Raw genomic sequence first — 20,270 nt, forward strand, 5'->3', positions numbered from 1 at the left:
CATTGCAATACTTAATAACATGTTAGGCAATTTGCAAACACAAGTCCAATCATTAATGTCTAGGACTGCAACAATAACTTGACAAGCTGACCCTCATTATTGTAGATGTAATCATTTGGATCATGTTGATAAGAATTGCTTTAACACATCTCAAGGTTCTAACAACACTGTTAGATCAAAACAGTTTTCACAAACTAATTCTAAGCACCAGGAAGTAACAAAACATAATATGGAGAGTAACAGTATTAATGTCTCACTGTCCTCTCCACCCCAAAATTCTCAACAGAACTTTCAGCTGGACAGAATTCAAGTGCGCCCATGCTGCAAAAATACAAATGAGTATGCCTTACTAGAGGCCTGAACTTGAATGAAATAGTGTTGAGAAACAGCATCCACTAACCACTGCAGAACCTGAGAATACAACAACTTGGAAAACAAAATAGTCTAATTTTGTTACAAATAATTCTGTGCAAGAAAATAACTTATATGCACTGCTTGGCATGTCAGTTTTTTTAATGTTCCATAAGTTATTTAAAATTACTCTTACACACCTGAAAGCTGACTGCCATGCCTAAGACTTGCAGTCTTAGCCAGATAAGCCATATAATGTCCCATCAAAATGCCTTGCCCAAATACATCTCAGGCAAAACTTTGGCTTATAACAGATTCTTACATCTACATTCACCTCAAGGTCTGATGATTTTCCCTTTTTTTAATAAATGTTTGCACATAAAATACTAAGCACAAATTTTCATACAATTTAAGTCTGCTGTTCCTAGGGGGGGGAAATCTGGTTATGATTTTGCTAAAGTGAAGAGTTTTATAGATGACTTAAGATTCTTCTAGAGAGGACAACAGTCACTTTGATCATGAAGGCATGGCTACAAAAGGCTGCAGTGATACTGAAGAATGATATTTAAAGTAGATGCAAATAGGGAGGCACAGATGATAACAATTAAGTATTGTTGCAAAGGAAGTGTAAGGAACTGCCAGGAAATAACATCCAATTGACACATGCTTTCTCAGTTTCTGTTTACTGATACTCTGGGTGCAACTTTTCCAGTAGATTAAAACTGTACGCTTGTAAGAATGCCTTTTTATCAACCATATTCTCTCTAAATCTGAAAAATGTGAATTTACAAGGTGATGGGAAAAAAGAGGAGGGAGGGAAAGGAAAAGGAATATAATTTAGATATGAAAGAGTTTATTTATACTCTCATAATGGAAAAAAATTATCACTCACTTTATACATGGAATAAAATTTTTCAACACATTATAAAAATGTCAAATACTAAATTGATGTAAGCTACTGGCTTTATGATGTTTATAACTTTTTTATTTAGTAAACATAATGCTGCACTAACAATGTACTGAATCATTACACAGCAGCAGCCATTAAATGTCCAAACAGATCTTCATATTTCATAAAAAGTACCTAATTAAAAATATTTTGTAATTATTAAGTGTTTAATAACAATTCCATCTCTACAACAAAAAAATGACATTTTTGGTACCGAAATGATCAAAATATTTTTGCAGTTAAAAAGTTCAATTGCAAACATAAAAATTACGCATATATAAGCAAAACTTTATACATTAAAAGAGCTGTAAAATTATATATATTTATATTACATATAATAGATTTCATGTTAAAACAAATTTCTACTACCGATTAAAAGAAAAAAAAAATTACTGCTACCACTCAATGATAGAGACAGTTTATCATTTAAAAACTTAATATGAAAAAAAAATGGAAATTTTCATTTCATACTTGCTGTTTATTAAAATTCTTCACACAAAGATCAAAATCAGCATCAGTTGTTCGGTCTGCTTTGCCCAAATTTTGCAATAACTAAAATTTAAATATCATAAATGAGGCTAAAAAATAGAGAATTACTTATTAGTAATTTCATGGAATTCATGGACAAATTGCAACACTAAATTATATTTTTCAATCATAATCTTAACTCCAATTTTAAAAGTAACCTTAACATTTTAAATTTATGAGCTATCATAGACAATGATTAAAACATCAGTTTTGTTAAAATAGTTTTGGATACCTCTAAAAAATTATATTATTAATGATACAATATTTACTTTAAGATTATATCTTTACTCTTTATTCTGTCCAATCACTTATTCGTTAATGAAAAGCTTTCAAACAAAAAGACAAACACCCATTTAATTCAAAAGCATAACATCTGCAAGAAAATATTTAGCAATTAGATTATATTTCCATGAAAAATCATCTGAGTTTGTTACACTGCTAATCATATATGCAGAACAAATTAATCTTACACTTTAATGAGACTTTATATCACTTGAGATAGCAGGGCTCTAAAAAGAAATGCAACTTGTATCACACTTCAGATATATACTATGCATAATATAAATTTTGAACATGAATTCTAATCTAATATCTTAAAAACTATTTTCACACCAAATGGTAAACATGTCGCAAAAAAAAAAAAAAAAAAAAAAAAAAAAAGTGTACAGACAGTACACAAAATGTTTTACATGAAAATAATTATTATGGAAGATATTGAAAAAGAAACCTTTCATTTCAGAAAGAAACAAGAGACAGTGGTGTAGTGAGTGGGGGGCAAGGGGGTGTATGATGTCCCGTGCGCCGCTCGCAGAGGGGCACCAAATGGTCTCCTAACAAGTTTTTCATCAATCATATCACTGTTTTTTTGGGGGGGAGGGGGCACCAAAAAATATTTTGCCCCGGGCATCAGTTATGCTCGCTTAAAAAAAGAAAGCTAATAATAATGTATAATTTAGTTAATAAATTCGGGCAACAGTGGGTAGTTGTTGTTTATTAGGAGATCGTATTTCGTGATGCTGTTGAGAGGTAGTTCTACTTTAGTTACTAATTCCAATTAAAACTTACTATTTTTGCTCTGTTATTTGTTTTCCTTTTTTAGTTCTGGAAACATGTTTCAAGTTACCGGCAAAGCAAGCTACCAGACTGTGTCAAGTGTTTTCAATTGATAAGAGTAAAATGAAATTCATTAAGCCTAATCTGGTGTTTCGTTTTCGTCTTAGCAATCAAAACAAGGTTTAAAAATCAAAGGATGGAATTATCTTAGATCCAAGTAAAGCCTTTAGCAGGTGAAAGGAAGGTATATGGAAATGTACGATACAATTCATTTAAAGCTATCATCCACATGCTTAAGAAATTGTGGAAGAACTTCAGTGAAACCAGAAAATCTTCCAGTAGATGTTCCGGTTGTTCAATGAGAGAAATATAATGAAGCTGTTAAAAAGTTTCAAAATTCAAATATACATGTTACAATGGTTTTAATAAATTCTATGATAGAAGAAACTCTTCAAAAGATCATGAGATTTTAGAGTGCTTGAGAAGTGTGGTTGGAATTACATACATTATTTAAAGCATCATCAGAAAATCAACAGATTAATATGTGCATGCAGTTTTTTCAGTTCAAAAGGAATTAGAATAATAATACGGCAGCTCATCTTTCCAATCAAAAAATTATGGAAGTTGAATTCAGGACTTTAAAATGAAAATAAGTCGCCAGGCATGCTTTTCAATGGCAAGACTAGATGTTTTACCCATACACAATACCATTCATTTAAATCAAGCTGGTTACTCTTGGGTGAAGTCAAGCGAAAGAACACAACTTTGCTCTCATGAAAGAGAATTTACAAGTCTTGAGAAAAAGCAACACAAGTGAACAAGTGGCATTAGTAACATCAAAATCTAAAAAATAAAAGCCATATAAAAAAGTAAAATTCAGAAGAAAAATGATAAAAGAAGATATTTGCTATTATTACACGGGAAAAGTACACTGGGTTTAAAATAAAGAGAGAGAGTACTAACAGAGGACTGTAAATAGAGGAGCACTCAAGAATAGGTCAACAAACACCATTCAAGAAAATACAGACAGGGTAACACTGATGTTTATTTATGGCACAGTTGAGACTATCCAACATGATTTTGGATTGATGGTGCAGCTACAACATATATCATGAACTGTTCGACATACTTGATTAATTTTCTGAAGTTTCATAGTCTCTGTAGCATCAAGGCTTCCAGAAAAGAAACTTTAATCGCTCTTGGGAAAGCAACAGTGTGTGTCAAGACAACTATTGGCAATAAAATTCAAACAATCCATTTAAGCCCTTAAAAAGCACCAGTATATAAAATATATGGCACCAGTATATAAAATATACTGGATGTCTGTCAATTTTTTAACCTCCTACAACATGCTAATTTTGCTACACCAAAAGCTGTAATCGTAAGTTTCTAGTATTTCCTTTTTATTCAAAATGGCAGCACTAACCTATGAATACTCAATACTTTGCAGTTATGAAATTAATATACTTCATTCCAAGGTGTCATGTTTGAAGATTCATAAATTCTACTGGAGGGGAAGAAAAAATACAAAATTTGCAAATATGTGATATACACACACTTAATCTTACATATTTAATGCATTTCAGTCAAAAGTGATAGTTTACAGATTATTTATACGATTTTAAGACCAGTATATGATACACACCGTTGCCCATACTGAGGGTACCATGCCAATAGATGTCAGCACCAGTCTTCTTTTCTACTCTATGAGATAACAAAATTTCTTTATATTATAATACCGTATTTACTTGCGTAATAGTCACACCTTTTTCACCAATTTTTCTTTGTGAAAGTCTAGGTACGACTATTATACGGGGAAAATCTACTACACAATATTTTACACCTTTGACGATTATTTTTGCTTCAGAATGGGATTACGACTATTACGCGAGTAAATACAATAGTTTATGATGTAATTTTTTTTTATGATTAATTTACAAGTTGTTTAGGATTCAATATTATGTTCATGGGTGGGATGGTGAGTTTATTGACTCTGTACTAGGACTGAGCACAAGAATATTAGTTTCTTTATATTCTTTGTTTACGCCATGAGTTTCTCATCAGTCTCTTTAGCAAAAATTTTAATTTATCACTTCACCCTTTCCCAGAAAAAAAAAAAATTCGATTTCAAAATTGTCATCTGGCGTCCAAACATTACACAATTGTAGAGGTTAAATGTGGCATGTTAGCCCCGAAAGACACCCGTTGCTTCATGTTTTCCAAAATCCTAGAATGCAGCAAAAATGAAAAGAGGTGATTGACAACTAATTTGTCATTCAGGGGTCAAGCCTTCTTCCCTTTGTTTGATAAGATCACACAAAAAGAAAGGTCACTTAAAACTACAGGAAATAGAAATGCACTTTAAGTCCAACTCTTAGTGGAATGGAAAAACTGCTGATTTGAAAGCATTTTAAGGCATCTTTGTCAATTTGAGATGAGAGACTAGGGAACACAAGAGAAAATTTCCCCCTGGGGTTAAATAGGTGGTTTTCAAATAAATTTTCACAGTCGGTGAAAGGTGCGAAAATATTTCTAAGGCCAGTTTCAGATGCAAACCAAAATTTATCTAAAAGTTGAAAACAGGCCCCTAGGAGGCCAAAGGGGATGAAAATCAAAATTATTTAAAGAGCTTACAGGCATATCAAATAATAAAATTGTTTAATGGTGTTTCTCCATGAACAAAATGATACATTACAACCCATATTTACAAAAAATAAAAAAGGGGCCCTTACGAGCTTTGATAATCGCAAGTGTATGTGTGTGTGTGTGTGAGTGAGGGGAAGGATGATTCTTTGTATCATAGCATGAAGCATGCTCTTTTTTATATATTATCTAAAGAATAAACTATAATAACTTCAAAAATGCAACATATTTTTTCAGCTGAGTCGCAGTGTTTTATTTTTAAAATTTCAATTTTTCAGCCGAGTTACACCTCCTTATAACATTATACTAGTTCAGTTACAGAATGATAAGGTTTACACATTCAGTGTTATATTAGCTAAATTTTTTCATAAAATAAAAATATTGAATTTAAATCAATTTCAAAAGCTTTTTACACATATTTCGCATAAGTATGTTCAGTTGGGTTTTAAAAACATAAATTTTATTTTTCAAATTCTAAATATCTAGCGAACTTTTTCTTTCTTAATTATATTCAAGCACCCATCTCTATAGAATGCACATCAAATGTAGGCAAAATTAATTAAAAAACAAAAATTAACAATTGACAGCTATCTGTAAAAAACAATGTCTTAGAGGGACATCAGTATAAAATATATACCGGCTCTCAAAATTCAGGATTTTGCTCTAGACGTTTTTTGTCTCAATGTTTTGTTCTTTCTTCTTCCATAAGTCACAATTCATGCAAAATTTTATATACTGCCCCTCAAAGGGATAAAAGATGTTTGGTATGTATGTACCTCAGATAAACAGAAATTTATTTTCTTTACTTGCTGTGCAAGACAGAAATCAGAATAGTAAATTTATCACAGCAGCTCCAGAATGCTGGTTAATAGTCAAGTAGGTGCTGTCTGGAACTTCCCAGTGTATATGGTACCTCATTACATGGCAGCTATTGAACCAATTATGAAATTATAGAAGTGCATGCTAGCAGACAATTCCTTGCTGCTGTTATATCATCAATGATGGGGACATTAAGATAAATGTCATATTAAGAACATGCTTGAGAATGAATTAAGGTGTATCCACACAACTATGCTGGTGCCACAAAAAAAAAATCACACAACGAAACGAATGTTGCCGGTGAAAAGTCGTCCAAACAGAGACACGAACAAAGTCTGGGTTTAGCCAATAGAACTGTTGAAGAGAAAAATCATGTGACACTCACAAAAGGCTGCAAGTGCGAAGTGTTTCACCTGCAGTTTCATACTTTGGTCAGTAGAACGTCACACTTGGTTTGTTTTATTGTGAAATTTTGTTTATTAAGCAATTTAACAACTCAGGATAGTAAGATTAAATAGTTACTACACACACAAATCAGTTCTTATGCACATTAAGATTTATAAAATTGTTTTGGAATAAAGTTTATAAAGAGAATTAAATGATTTGAAACACCATTCACCACATAATAAAATCAACTTCATATTTTTTAACAGTTCTTTTTCCCCTCCCTTGGCTGTCTTATTTATGTGTGGCATCAGAATATATGTAAAGAAATCTTTCCAATAAGTAAAGCGTTTAATAAGTTGATTATTCTCTATATATTATCACACATAAATTAGAAGAAAAAATTTCATCCAATAAAATTTATTTGATGCAAATTTAAATTTAATGGCTTATAGAGAAAATTATATTCACAGTGAAAGATTAAAATGAAGTAATTTTTCTGTTTAAAAAAAGTAAATATGCCCTTTTATGTAAAAAGTGTAAAAATGTTAAAGTATTACATTTTGATTTTTGGTGCTTCTCTGTGACTGCTTATTTCTGTAAACTGAAAGGTCATCAATTTCTGTATTAATTTTTTAAATAATATTTCTGAATCGATATGCTTGTAATTAAAGTAAAGCACAACTCCACTAAAATATTTATGCCCTGTGAATATCAGATGTAAATAACAGCTTTCATTTGCATTCAATCTATTAAAAGTTTTCTTAGATATATTAGATAGGTGCTTATAATTCTTAAGATACTTTTCTTTTCATTAAATATACAAGATATTCAGGAGATGATTGAAAATTTTAAATTATATTAAGGATTATATTAAGGACGGTTCTGAGCCTGATACTCTGCAGTGGCCATAACGTTAACTCCATACTGCCACCATGTGCAATTTTGGTGGTGTTCTTTGATGTTTCTGTCTAGGTGCCAGTGGTTAGGAGGCCAAATGAGTACTTGGATCCATGCTATCTGTGGCATAGACACATTAGACCTACACCAGGTGTTATGGTCTGGAATGCAATATCCTGTGATAACAGGAATACTCTTGTCATTATCCCCACACACATCGATAACAAATTGGTACGTTAGATTAGTGACTGCACCAGTTCTGTTGCCATTCTTCAGCAACATTCCAGGGGGCACTTTCGAACAGGATAACACTCGTCCCTATACTGCTTTTATTATCCAACATGCTCTATGGAGTGTCAATATGTTACCTTGGCCTACAAGATTATATGATCTTTCTGCTATCATGCATATATGGGACGACTGGATGCCAAATTCAGGCTAATCCGCAACCAGCACAGACCATTACTAATTTGACTAACAAAGAGCAACAGGTGAAACTCCATCCCACAAAATGACGTATGACACTTGCAAGACACAATGCATGTATGGTCGCGTTCAATATTATGGCGAGTACAGTTGTTATTAATGTACCACCATTTTCCATCTGAAATGGCTTTTCTTATGTATTTTCATATGACATTAAAACACTGAAAAAATTAATAAGTTGCCTACATTTCATTCATCTATACTGATTTTTTTCTTAGTGTTGAGATTTTATTTCCTGTGAGTAATAGAAACTTCAAAGTAATAAAATACTGCACTGAAATTTATACTTTTCATGGATGCAAGAAATAAAAAGAGCTCAGATTTTGAATGCAGAAAATTTAGTGGCTGATCTTTGGAATATGGTAACTGGTAGTTTGGCGACATTTTGGAGGCGATAAAGGTTACTACCTATTACTTTGGTAATAATGTGAGAAGCACTCAGTTCTGATTACGCATTATTTTGTGTGAGGGAAATGAGAGATCATGAGATATGTCATGTGACATTAATGGACGAATTACAGTTGTTTAATCAGAAACGGGGGGAAATCTGGAAATTTCGTATTTAGCTATATTCTGTGTTGTGTGACACGTGACATTAATGGACGAATTACAGTTCTTTAATCAGAAAAGGAGGTTAATTTGGAAAAGCTTCATTGTGTGTTGTGTGAAATAGTGTTAATTTTCGGATTGCATGGCACTATGTAAAGTGAATTCTAAATTTTTAATGCGTTTATCGAATAATAATAATAAGTTGAGATTGTGTGAAAGGAAGGATATTACAGTTAAGTTTAAATAGCGGTGCAAGAAATATGGTGAAAATGGACATTTTGTGAAAAGGAGTGTAAGGAAAGGTACGTGGTTTGCTGAAAGTAGTTTGAGTATAGGTGAAATTTTATTAATTTCTTATTACTTGGTGAATAGACTTCTAGTTGACTACTGGATTTAGGATTTAGAAATTAGCAGTAGTACTGCAGCCACGTAATGAAGATTCTGAAGAAGATTAGGTAAGTTAGTATTTTTAATCATTTGAGGGTATTATTTTTATGCATTGTTCTAAATGTAAGGAGTAAATAAATTAATGTGGTATTATTGGAAAATTGTTATTAGCAATGATTTAGTTTAAAGTAATTAGGATTGTAATCTAATTTTTATTAATTTAATGTATGTGCTTATTTATATTTTAAGTAGTGTTTTTTAATTTAATGATCGTGATTTTGTGAGTTACATATTTGTAGTATTTTGGAATACGTTTGAGTAGTATACGTTGAGTATTTTCATGCATTTTTGTGAAATTTTTCTAATTTATGAGAAAAAAGCAGTGTACATGGATATAGTGAAGAGTGTGGGCAATGCCATTTCTATGCAATTCTGGGATGTTTTTTTAAGTAAAAATAAGTCGACGTGTACATGGTTTAGTGATATTTTAATTAAATGACAGTTATTTTGTGAATTTTATGCTTGTAGGAATTTGGTATACGTTTCAGTTGAAATAAACATGCATGGAAATAATTTAAATATTTGACACTAAGTATTTGTAACTATTTTTAATGTTTGCATATAAATTCGGGTACTTTTCCGTTTCGCCGGCGCAAACCTCGCCATTTCCCTTTCTCCGGCGCAAATCTCGCCAAGCAGACCTTATTGGCGACAACACACAGTATACACATAAAAAAATGTTAAGAAATGTTAATTCTAAGAATTTTAAACATTTTTTTTTTATTTTGGGAGGCATAAATATTTTAATATCGTTTAGAATTTTTTCAAATGGGTCTTTTGTGTCCTTTCGCCACATAAATTCGGCGAGGTAACTTTCCAGATGATGCCGAACAGTTCCTCTGTGTTTCTTATTCCGCCATTTTGCGCTTGTCTTTCAATTTTTTGCGTGTGCGTTCCAGTTTCCGGATCTACAAAATTGTATTTATGGTTCACTTTGAAATGTTCGAAACTTTCCTCTTCCAGTTTTTCAGTGCAATATGATTTCCATGAATCGGAATATATTGTAGTTCCTTTTTCGATGTTTTCATTTATTGCCTCTAATATAATACTCATGAATCGGTTTGGCACCATCACAAGGAAACATTCGTTTGTTTCACGACAAACTCCACCAAAGATCCACTGTTGTGGTAAAATCCGTCCCGCGTTGTTTTTGCGCTTTGTGAACATAGTTTCATCCACTTCAACGATCATACCAGGGCCTCCTATTTTGCGTTGTTGACGTTTAAGTAAAGAATCCACACAAACCTCTCGCATGTGGTTATTCCAATCCAAAACTGTTCCGTGACTGCTTTTCACACCATTTAACTGAAGTTAATTCTTCACTCCAACCATAAATGAATCTTAAACACTTCAAGAAACTCAATCTCGATGATTCAAACCATGTGCCTTTCCATATACTTCTTTTACTGCGGCAAGTTGAAAGGTTGCAACGCCATTGAATTTCGTCTCCGAAATGTAATTTCATTTCATGATTATTTTCACAAATAGCAATGTTAGGCAAAACGCCTTTCGCTTGAAAGAATCTGATGGTTTCTTCCTCTGTCCTGGGCAAATCCCAAATTTTCATTGGTTTTTCATCCATTTTTGACATATTTGTAAAAGACGTTAATTTAAGAATTTAAAGACGTTAAATTAAAGATTTACTATGCTTTCATGGTATAACCTCTTGATTCGCAGGTTAATATCACGTGATCCCAAACGATCTCATCTCACGTAAAATACGCTACAAAAATCTGATTCTCTCAGGAGTTACCTACATTAATTTCAAGTTAAATCTCAGTATGGAATACGAGTTTAAATGCAAGAATTATTTCAATATTATAATTAAAAAAATCCTATGTAACTGTATGCCAATATTGAAAAAAAAAAAGGTAAATCTGATAATAAATCTCAGCGACTTGTTTTGAAAAAGTGCCGTGAAAGGTTATCAGCGAAGACGTTCGCTTTGGCATCAGTTCTACCATTTTCGGCGACTTTATCGCTTGCGCCGGCCAAACGGAAAAGTACCTAAATTCGTTAATGACGTTTATAATATAATAGATAATTTAGAGGTAAAAGCTTTTGGATATTTTATTTATTTTATATGTGGAAATGTTCACCTTGGAAAGGGTATGTACTTTTTCGCGATCAGGTAATTTCATATATGTGCTTTTTATCGAGTTTAAAGATTAAGAAAATTTTCCTGCATTTTCGTGCAAATTTTTGTAATTTATGAGAAAATAGCAGTGTAGATGGATAAAGTTAAGAGTGTGTGCAATGCCATTTTTGTGCAATTCTGGGATGTTTTTTTAAGTAAAAATAAGTCGACGTGTAAATGGTTTATGTGTATGTGCTATTCTGAAAAACGCGCAAGGAGTTTGCGATTCTGCTTTTTCCCCAATTTTGCAGTTAATATTTGTCATGATTAAGCAGTTTTGTTACATAAAATTTCTAGCATCAGTGTAATTCGGCTAGTAGATTGTTGGAAAAAGTGTTGAGTAAATAAAAAGAAAAGAAACATGTCTTTACTTCATGAAGACAAAATGGCAGCGAAAAAAAAATAGAGGGTTGCTGTAGCATAGTTGGTCGCCAAATTTTCGCCAAAAAATCGCCAAGTTACCATAATCCAAAGATCAACCAATTTAGTCACATACCTAATACTTAACAGAAATAAATTCATTTTTAGAGAAAGTTACATAGGATATATTACTTGTAGAACAAAAGAAATTATAAATTAACAAAAATGTATAATATGAACTAATAACAGTGATCCACCTGTTTACCAAAACCAAGGTCCAACCCTTCAAATAAATTACCTCAACAATATAATAACGATGCATAAATATTATATGCAGTGCGAGGATTTAGGAAAAAATATGTCTCAAATCTGAACATTACAGGTTGTAAATAAAGGCATCAGCAATAAATCACTTAGGCTCTTCACTGGTAGGGCTGCTTCATGAAACTCTGTATGATCAGTTGCAAATAGGGTACATGTTTACAATTGGGTGCCCCGTTTCTTGGCGATACTTTTTTGATGCCAAGATCGGCAGCACAATTTCAAGATGGCCGCTACACAAAACCAAAATAAGAAGTCAAAGAATTGCACAAACTCTGTGTCGATATACACATCGATCTGTTTTCACTTAAAAAAACTTCCTAGAATTACACAAACTAGGCATTGCGCACTGCCTTAAATTTGTCCATGTACACGTCAATCAATTTTTCATTTAAATAAAATCAGGAAGTTAAAACTATCTTGGTAACCAGAGATGAGGTTTCATCGCCAAAATTTAAAAAAAAAAATTGTTGCTAATCGAAGGGGCACCCAATTCTACACTAGAGCTGCAAGTAGGAAAATATAAATCTACTAAAAAGTTACTTAAATGATTAAGCTTTTAACAGTTTTTGATAAATAAAAAGTTTTTCAAAGCGTGATAGTATACAAATAAAAGATGAGAGGCCACCACTATCATCCTGTGAAATATAACATATTGTCAAAAATAAAAAAAAATATTAAAATAATTAGACTATGTACTCCCAAATTTACAGTAGAGTTTATTAATTAAGTGCAATATTTATCAATCTAGGGATATATAATTTAAAATTCCATGCTATTTTCTATCAATTTGTTTATATTTTTCTAGTTTTCTTTTTACAACTGAGGTATTTCATGCTCTTATCAAATGCCCACATGCATACACCTCACTAAAAGCTGCCTTTATAGCCATACAAATAAGTGTACCATAGGCAGAAAACTATTCGGAAATACTCTTATATATACCCTCAGGTCGCCAAATTTCTCGCCAACTTCATACCACCATATTACAACCTAAATTTTTTGTCTACATTTTGAATTTTAAGCCTAAAATGTCTCCAAAAACGTGGGCAAAAACGACATATTGAAGACACAATTTAAGCTAAAAATCCGAAACAAGAACAAAAAATTTAGATAGCAAAAACAAAGTTTCTAACCAAAAATATTTGACAAGAATCCATGTACACAGCGATATGTTTTAACTTCAAAAAACATCTACGAATTGTACATTTTGGCAGCGAAGGAATCTACGAACTATGTACACCTCGCTCTAATAAATTAACGTAACAACAATAAATTTCAAAGAATACCATGTACACAGCATTCTGTTTAAACTTAAAAAAAAACATCTATGAATTGCACAGTCTAGGCATTGCGCACAAATCAACCAAATAAACTAAATTACAAACAATGGTACAACTCTGATATACGCCCTAATTTCACCAAATGTGGCGATATGTGTTCTCTGCTGGTTTTTGGCACAATTGCGTGTTCTATGGCAACCCTGTTGACATTGAAAAATCTTTCGCTGAAACTCGTTGATTCGCATTTGCGTCTGAGAAGATGGGATGGAAAGATAAAATGGTAGTTGTTGAATTGAAGTTCGGCAAAAGGAAATATCATTTTGGCCATCCTGTTAAGGGGTAGTGGGTATTTGGAGGTATGGAAAGAGGGTCTGGGAGATTATTTTCAATGGCTGTACATGATAGAAGTAGGGATTTGTGATTTTATTTATTTGTGAACCATAGTATGAATTTTCTGGATTGTGTCTGGCTGTCATGTAAATACGATAGTGATTACGTGACAGCATGTTAAAGGCGGTATGAAATTGGTATTTCTGCTGTTCAAAAAAGCATTACTGCATGGTAAGTGCATTTTATTTTATTCTTGTTCTTATTTTGTAGAATGTTATGTTCATTGGTTCTTTAGTATGAATTTTTGTCGTTATTGTTGTTTTTGAAACAGAACGCTATGTACATGGTATTATTTGAAATTTATTGTTATTTCATTAAAGCGAGGTGTGTGTAGATCGTAGATTCGTTCCTTGCCTAAATTGTGCAATTTGTAGATGTTTTTTTAAGTTTAAACAGGATGATGTGTACATGGTATTCTTTGAAATTTATTAAAGCGAGGTGTGCGTAGTTCGTAGATTCGTTCGTTGCCTAAATTGTGCAATTCGTAGATTTTTTTAAAGTTAAAACATGTCGCTGTATACATGCATTCTTGTGAAATATTTTTGATTATAAACTTTACATTTTTCTATCTAAATTTTTTGTTTTTGTTTCGGATTTTTAGCTTAAATCGTGTGTTCAAAACGTAGTTTTTGCATGTGCGAAAACCACGTTTTTGGAGACATTTTAGGCTTAAAGTTCGAAATGTAGAAAAAAAATTTAGATAGTAATATGGCAGTGTGAAGTTTCTCGCCAATTCCCAAACAATTAAAAAAACAACATAAAATCATAGTAAAAAACAATGAACATAACATTCTAAAAAATAAAAACAGTAAAATAAAATGCACTTACCATAATACAATCCTAAATAAAATTTTGCCAGTCACAACGTCTCTGAACAAAAGTGCCACGATTTTGCTATATCATATGTCTTTCTGAGATTCAAAATTTCAAAAGTAACGATAAAAACTTTCTCCAAAGTTAACATACTGCACGAAAACCACAGTCCAAATCTTAAACTCCGCTGACAGCCACATACTTTACCAGCAACAATTTAACTGCAAATCCACACAAGAACTATCAGAAACGCCCTTCTTCGTCCAAGTTCTCATAGCAGCTCCACACTTCAGACTCCGTTTTAAAAGGTCCCACAGAAATTCAAAAATACACTTCAATCCTCATAAACACACCTGTGATCAAAAACTTGTTAACAACTCCAACATCGTACCTTTTAATACTAAATTAACTTTCCACACAATCTAAAATATGTGGCTGAAATCTTGCCACCACGTCTATCATTGCAACATAGGCCATTTCAAAACACACACAACACGAACCAACGAGCAATTAAACCACTCCAGCAAAAGAGTTTTCAACGTCAACAGGGTTGCCATACAACACGCAATCTCACCAAAAACCAGCGCAGAATACATTTCGCCCCATTGGGTGATATTAGGGCACATATAAGAGTAGAGCCAACTACTCTAATAGATAAAGTTATGTTATTAGAAGAACACAGTTACAAGGATATTTAACATCTTGACGCACAGACAAATACTTAAATATTTTCAAAAAGTTCTTTTTAAATTCTAAAATTGAAAAACCTATTTTCAAAGCACATATAATTTTCCTGCAGATATGATGACTGTGCTGTTAAGATTTAAACAGGACTGTAACTGAAATTCTGCTTTCTTTGAATTAGCAATACAGTCAAAAGTCGTTAATTCGGACCTCAAAGCTACAAACTTTCTGCGCATGCATCGCGTAAGACCTTTACGGCTGCGAATATGCGTGTGCGCATGCGCAAAATACGTCTATGAATGCAAACTTTCTGCTGCGCATAGGCATTTACGCGTGCGCGTAAGACCTTTATGGCTGCGAATGTGCATGTGAGCAGGCGCATAATACATTTACGCATGCACGTTTAATGTATAACGGACAGTATAAGCTAAGCTAAAATTATCTAATTCAGTTAATGTTGCAGATTGCGTTATTCCTGAATCTTCGAATTGGATCCGGCTTATTATTTTTTACAGACTGTTAGAGCAATTTTATAAAAGTAAGCTTGAACTTCTGATTATGTCAAATAGAATTTTCGATATGTATTTACTAATATGTAAAGGATCTACAAAGCGAAAGTATTTTTAGAAGTCCAGTAAACAAAAAGTGGAATTGCTGCAAAAAATGGATAAAGGCATATTCTTCGTTTCTCAAACCATTCCGAAATCTGTTTATCGATTTCACGCTGCTCTGCAGCCTGGGGTGGGGGGGGGGAACCCCGAAACGCTGGGGCGCGCAATGAATTGGAAGTTAATCTGTCAGCACTATCCTTATTTTCAGGGCAGATGTTTTTATTTTATTTCGCTTATAATTTCTTACTAAATGTAGTATTTCATCTCGATGTACTCCGTCTTTGATATGATTTAAATCAAATTCCTCGTCATTATAATTCGTTTCAAATAGTGAAGAAAGTGACACAGAAGTAATTGAAAACGAAAAAATTTTGATTGACAAATTAGTAGGTATTCTCGACACAGCAATTATAGCACTTGAACAGTGGAACTTTGTAACTGAAGAAGAAATTATGTCTGTTTATAGAATTAAAGAAGAAGTATTATCACATAAAACGAAGCAACTTAAACAACTTACATTGAAAGAAATGTTTAATAAAGTAAACAAATAAATATTAAGCTTTTTTTTTTTGTAAATTTTGATACTCTTTACATCATTCATAATTGTTCTTTATTTCATAAATTACGGTTTCATATTTTTAATTTTATAATTTCCGCATGCCATCTTACCAGATTTAAACTGATGATCTATAATCCGGAAAAATCGATAATCCGGAATTGCCGAAGTCCCGACGAGTCCAGATTAACGACTTTTGACTGTAATTATAATTTATACTAACAATATAATAACGATGTTAATACAATAACGGACATGAAACCTAAATGGCTAATAATGCCAAAAAAACTTCCACTAATAAGACATATGTCTCTGAAAATCAAAGGACAGCGTCTTTTGAAATGGTATAAAAGAATGAGTTTTTGCAATTTAAAGGGACTAATTTTTGCAATTTAAAAACAGAACTACTTAGTTCTGTTTTTAAATTGCAAAAATTAGTCCCTTTAAAAATCAATAATATGCTTTTTCACAGGCCTTTCTTCTGCACACTACTCTTTATCGAGATCTGTAATTGCATATCTTCAGAATAGTCACGCAGGGTTGTGAAACATGCATGAAAAATGTGCAAGCACATTGCTGTCAAGGTTAAAAATACGTATTGCTGGGAACTGTGGTATGCAGTTCTGTCTCTTTTGGTTTGATTTAGTTTTTTTACTCACGGCAAAACACACAAGGGCTGTATGCCTAAGGAAAAGAATGCCTTTGTGGAGGACTTTCTATGCAAAACTGGCTTGTACCCATGTTCCACATAGCAGAAAAACACAAAAACAACCATGCATTTAGCCTGTTTGACTGGAATTGAACTACAAGTGTTCTGCAATTTTTATTATTCTGGCAATTGCGAGACCTCTTTTGAACGGCTGTTCAATGAATCACAATTTGCAAAACTATTCATTAAATGAGAATTAAAAATCATTATATTTAACAGAGTGTAAAGGATTTAGAATGATAACAGGCACTCTCATCCACCTCCAGAGCATACCAAATGCAACACTAAAATGGCAAGGAACTGTCAATTTTAAAAGTGACTAATATTTATGCAATCAAATTCTAATTAATTGATGTGGATATTAAAGAAAGTTAAATTTCTTTCCTGTGTAATGACAAAATACTACTGTTATAAAACACGAGCATAAAAGATGACATCACAGTATTTGGAATTATGTTATTCACAAGAGTTTATAACTTAACTGCATCTTATCTGAAATATTATTATACATGGTATTAAATCTGAAATATTTGTGTTTAGTGGATGATTTTGTTAAATCATCTGAAAAAGACAAGCTTGACCAGCTAATAAAAATAAATGAAATATGTAGTCATCATTTCTTTAATCAACTCCTAACAAAATACACAAGTCATGTAAACAAAAATGCTGTTCCTTTGTTTAAAAAATTTAAAAAAAAAAAAAAAAAATAGTGACTGAATTTGGTCAACCAAATGAATTTATTTTCTACATTCAACTGTTTGAAAATAAAAGTAAATGGTTCAAAACATTTTTCTGTTCTGTTAATTGTAATTATAACCTCTTTACTGTGTTTAACTGCCTTTGGTTTGGCCAGAATTTTTAATTAACTATGGACATTGTTCCCAGTTAAATGAAAATGACTGCAAGTTAAATTTAGGATAGATATCAACTTTTCAGTTCCCCTTAACAAGAACAAAAATTGCTATTTCAACACAAGTATCTACATTCTATATTAGTAACTACAATTACTATACAGTAACTTCACTTCAATTCTGACATTCAAATTAATTAATAAAAAGAAGATCCAAAATAATAAAAAAAAAAAAATTTAAAAACAGCTGTGCAAACTTTCAAGATTCAAAAAGGTGTTCTAATGGCAATTTTTCACCACATATCAGGAACTAAAATTCACAAGCAACTTTTGAAACCAAACAAATCATTCAAATAGCATGATTGGGAGTTTTGAATCAAACTAAAAGAAAAAAAAAAAAAAAAAGAACACATTTATACATCATTCTCCAAAAAATTATACAGTTTTTGAATTCTAATTAGTTACAAATGCATTTCGCTTCTAAAATGTGGTGAAAACATTCAATTAGTTCCTTGATCAGTAACAAACATATATTCACTAATATTTCAACTGCTTCCAAAAAGTATCAAACAAAAACAAATATTTCATTAAAACTATATTACGAAAACTTTGCTTTTTCACATTATTAATTAACAAGAACATTTACAAAACAAATTGCAAATTCTATTTATATAACAGGTAACCTATTAATGAACTGCGAGAACGTGTTTCTTTTTTGAAGGTACTGAGAACACGCTCTTATCTCATTCAATTCGGATGGAATGGCATAGACTCATTTATATTTAAATAATTTTTCAATATCATGGATCTATAATTCTGTAATAAATATGATTTCATTAGACGATCTGTTACGAAAGTTTAATCCTTTCATAACCGTCTAACGAATATAAATATATTTAAAACTTGATAATTTTCTACAGAAATTACCCGTTCTTTGGCTCTTCCTGCATGTTTCTGCAGTACTTTAGAGAACGGACCCTGACGATTATCCTTGTCAGCCATACGGAATACTCAGCTGTTATTACTCCTCTTAACTCGCAATCACAGCAAAACACCGCATCAACAGAGAAAATTTACTCTACTGACAATGATGCCAAATAGCAATAAACGAAGTTACTTATTATTTCTAAAGTTGCCAAACATTTCTTTGTAATATGATTATAAAAATAATTAATTAATTGGCTTAAAATGAATTTTTTTTTTTTTTTTTTTTTACCTTATTCACGATTTTAATACAGCATTTTCTGAAAACAAGTATCCAGACACAGTCACTTAGCTGCAGTACCAAAAAATTTTGTATTCAAGTAATGCAGTTGAATTTCGTTTTTAACGATAAAAGAGTTTTACTTTTCTACTACTTACACATCTAAGGCACGCTTTACTTTTCTATCCTTGGATTCAATACATAAAATGATATATATATATATGTATATATATATAAGCATTTTTTACGATTTAAAGATTGTCTAGTTCTCTAACTCATCAAACTGTTGTAGTTTACTCATTCCTTTAAGGAAAATATTTTCTTAAAAAACTATAAAACTGACCGCACTTGAGAGACTTTTCTATAAAACTTATGAAACAGAATATGTATTAAGTACACAAACTATTACTTTAGGCAAACTCAAAACAAAAACACTTCCTACTTAAAAATATAAAACAGTAGCTTAAAAAGGACTCTAAACGTTATTTTATGAGATGCAACATCAGGTCAGAAAGTGCCATTTTTGTGCAACAAAAAAGATAAGTACATGTTAAGTATATACCTATTATTTCATGCTTTTAGTATTTAGCACATTACTTTGTCCTCCCCCCCCAGTTTTGTTTCATCAGGATACCATTCTAAATTTTTACAGGCCAAATGTAACTTTAAATCTTTCATGTTTAAAAAATTATGCATAAATTCAAGTTGACAGAATATAAGAAAACTCGTGAATGTCTATCTAAAATTAGTCATGAATTTTACAGCCTTCATATGAAAGATTTCTTATTTTTCATTTTTTTATCAGAATCCAAAGTGCTTGTCTTTTACAAAAAAGCACTTGCTTTTTCTAAATTCCAGAAGCTCACATCTAGTTCCACCTTACTCATAATCTTCTAAATGTTAATACTGCAGTTAAGAGTAAGTTTTGAGAAACGTGAATGCAGCCTTTTGTCAATAGATGGCGTTGACTGTTGCACTGGATTTCTGACGTCAGAATTGACCCGAGTAACCATAGAAGCATCACATTAGGATTTAAATAACGCGATGCCTTAAGCTATCAACAACAGCTAGAATATTGGAGAATGAAAGCACTCTACGGTGTCTATAGGTTTTTTTCAAAAAAGAAAGGAAATACATTAAATGACCGTCTTAGAAAATAATACCATTCACTTGTGCAATGTTAAGCACTGTAATGAATTAATACTTTCTGTTCGTTCATTGCCTTCTGGGGATTTAGTAAATT

At 31.9% G+C, this 20,270-nt stretch overlaps 1 protein-coding gene across 4 annotated transcripts in view; it reads right to left on the reverse strand.

Moving 5' to 3' along the window:
• Window positions 1-18,907, reverse strand: part of LOC118186188 (myc box-dependent-interacting protein 1-like) — a 59,129-nt gene extending 40,222 nt beyond the window's left edge. For 2 of the 4 annotated variants that reach the window (XM_085809877.1, XM_085809876.1), the window contains exons 1-3: window positions 18,751-18,902; window positions 2,098-2,201; window positions 1,772-1,852 (exon numbers count right to left, since the gene is read on the reverse strand). Coding sequence is in view for 1 of the 4 variants with exons in the window: in XM_035356259.2 (XP_035212150.1) it covers window positions 1,772-1,852; window positions 18,751-18,825 (156 nt within the window). In the remaining 3 variants the exon portion in view is untranslated. Of the gene's footprint in view, window positions 1-1,771; window positions 1,853-2,097; window positions 2,202-18,750 lie in introns of all 4 variants that reach the window. The other 2 variants (XM_035356260.2, XM_035356259.2) reach the window with 2 other exon arrangements.
• Window positions 18,908-20,270: the final 1,363 nt, after the last annotated feature.

Source organism: Stegodyphus dumicola, chromosome X2, assembly GCF_044657685.1.
Source record: "Stegodyphus dumicola isolate Sdum_Otavi_A_Nest chromosome X2, ASM4465768v1".
Taxonomy (NCBI): domain Eukaryota; kingdom Metazoa; phylum Arthropoda; class Arachnida; order Araneae; family Eresidae; genus Stegodyphus; species Stegodyphus dumicola.